This window comes from Pterocles gutturalis, unplaced genomic scaffold, assembly GCF_000699245.1.
Source record: "Pterocles gutturalis isolate BGI_N339 unplaced genomic scaffold, ASM69924v1 scaffold31320, whole genome shotgun sequence".
Taxonomy (NCBI): Eukaryota; Metazoa; Chordata; class Aves; order Pterocliformes; family Pteroclidae; genus Pterocles; species Pterocles gutturalis.
Window position 1 is genome coordinate 1 of NW_010139215.1, and position 1,922 is coordinate 1,922.

Sequence of the window (1,922 nt, forward strand, 5' to 3'; positions counted from 1 at the left end):
AGCTGGGGGCAGCACCCCAGGGGGGGGTCACACCAGGGCAGAGGGGGAGAATCCCCTCCCTCACCCTGCTGGTGATGCCCCCAGGGCCTGGGGGGTTTCTGGGTCATGTTGAGCCTCTCAGCACCCAGCACCAGCCTGTGCTTGTGCCTGGGATCGCCCCGACCCACGGGCAGGACCTTGCCCTCGGCCGTGTTAACTCCACGAGGCTGGCACAGGCTCTCCAGCCCATCCCGGTCCCTCCGGATGGCATCCCACCAACACCCAGCCGAGCTGGAAGGGACCCCAAGGACCTGGCAGCACCCACCGCCGAGGGTCTCCCTCCAGGACACAGCGTGGGGAAAGGACGGGGCTGTCCCCTCACCGTCAGAGCCTCCTTGTCCTTGTCATAGTGAGCCAGCTTCTTCTGCAGCTCCGCCACCCGCTCCTGCGCCTGCTGCAGCGGCTCCGTCAGCTGCTTGTTGCGCAGCAGCACCTCCGCCTTCTCCTTCTCCAGCTGCTGCTCCCTCTTCTTCATCTCCTCTATCTGCTCCTGCGCTCGGGGACACGAACCCCAGCTCCTGGGGGGGCTGCCCGGCTCCTCAGGGCTCCCCACACCCTCCAGACACCCCCCACCCTGGGAAGGAGCCCGTTTGGGGTGAAATCCCCGCAGGACAGGTCCCGGGGCGCGGGCAGGGTGCGGGCAGGGTGAGCGGTACCTTCAGCATGCTGATGAGTGCCAGGTTTTTCTGGGTGATGTCGTTGTAGTAGTTCTTCATGTCACCGAAGGCTCTCTCATGGTTGCGCATGAGGTCCTCGATCTGGGCGTTCTTCCTCTCCTCCACCTCGTGCACCTCCGTCTTCCTCCGCAGGTCCAGTTGCTCCCGCAGCGCCTGCATCTTCCGCGCGTAGCTGGTCTGCATCTCTGGGGGGGAGCAAAGGGGGTTGGTGGGGACCTCCTGGGGACCCTGCATCACGTGTCCCCGCTCGGGGAGCCGGTGCCAGCCCAGTGCGTGCCACCGCAGCGTCGCTCGAGGACAAGACGCTCGTTGGCAGCGTCACCACAGCCGCCACCAGCGTGCGGAGCAGCAATGCCAGGACCGTGGGGAGCGGAAGCCAGAAACAGCATCCGTGGAAAAAGGGCAGGGAATGGCTCAGTGTCACCTGTGACAACCCGAAATGTCCCCCAGGGAGGGGACGGGAGTGAGGACGCTGCAAGGGCTCCTCCAGCCAGCCCTGCCTGCACCCCTCGGCTCGTCCTGTGGGCACCCAGCCTCCTTCTGTTCGCAGGATGCTGGGGGTCTGGCAGCCCCAGAGCATGGGGGATCCAGAATTGGGGGAAAACTGGACAGAACTGGGGGAGAACCATCCCCCTTTGGCTCAAGGCTCTCCCAGGGAGCCCAGCAGCGCAGCCGGGCTCGCAGGAACCTTCCCTGGCACCCCGACACGGAGCTCACGCAGCGCCCGCGCACATCCTGACCTTTTGCTTGTTTCTCAAAGTCGGTGCGCAGCCGGGCGATCTCCTCTTCTTGTTTCTGCCAGGGAGAAGCCATGTGTCAGGGGCAGCCACCCAACCCCTGAGCCAGGTGCATCCCGAGGGATTCCCTCCTGCTCCCGCCACAGCACCCATCCCACGTTATCCATGCAAACGCCGCAGCACCCATCCTGCATTATCCGTGCAGACGGCGGCTAAAAAAAAGCGCGCCCGTCCACCCGGCGCCGTACCAGCCGCAGGTTTTTCAGCTCCGCGTGGTGGGTCAGCTCCTGCTCCTTCAGCCCCACTCTCAGGCAGCGCACGTCCTTCCGCAGCTCCGTCTCCTGCTCCCAGTGATCCTTCTGCGCCCGCTTCAGGGACAGCGTGCCCTCCGCCCGCAGCTCCGTGATGTTCTCCTGGTGCTCGTACAGCAAGTGCTTCACCTTCTGCTTGTAAACCTGAGAACAACCCA

At 65.0% G+C, this 1,922-nt stretch overlaps 1 protein-coding gene across 1 annotated transcript in view; it reads right to left on the minus strand.

The window, feature by feature from the left end:
- Positions 1–361: 361 nt before the first annotated feature.
- The window catches only part of GAS8 (growth arrest-specific 8), a gene marked incomplete at its 3' end in the record, with an annotated part of 1,895 nt that continues 334 nt past the window's right edge, over positions 362–1,922 (minus strand). The window contains exons 2-5 of the mRNA XM_010083283.1: positions 1,702–1,908; positions 1,457–1,511; positions 696–901; positions 362–529 (exon numbers count right to left, since the gene is read on the minus strand). Coding sequence (XP_010081585.1) covers positions 362–529; positions 696–901; positions 1,457–1,511; positions 1,702–1,908 — 636 coding nt within the window. The remainder of the gene's footprint in view (positions 530–695; positions 902–1,456; positions 1,512–1,701; positions 1,909–1,922) is intronic.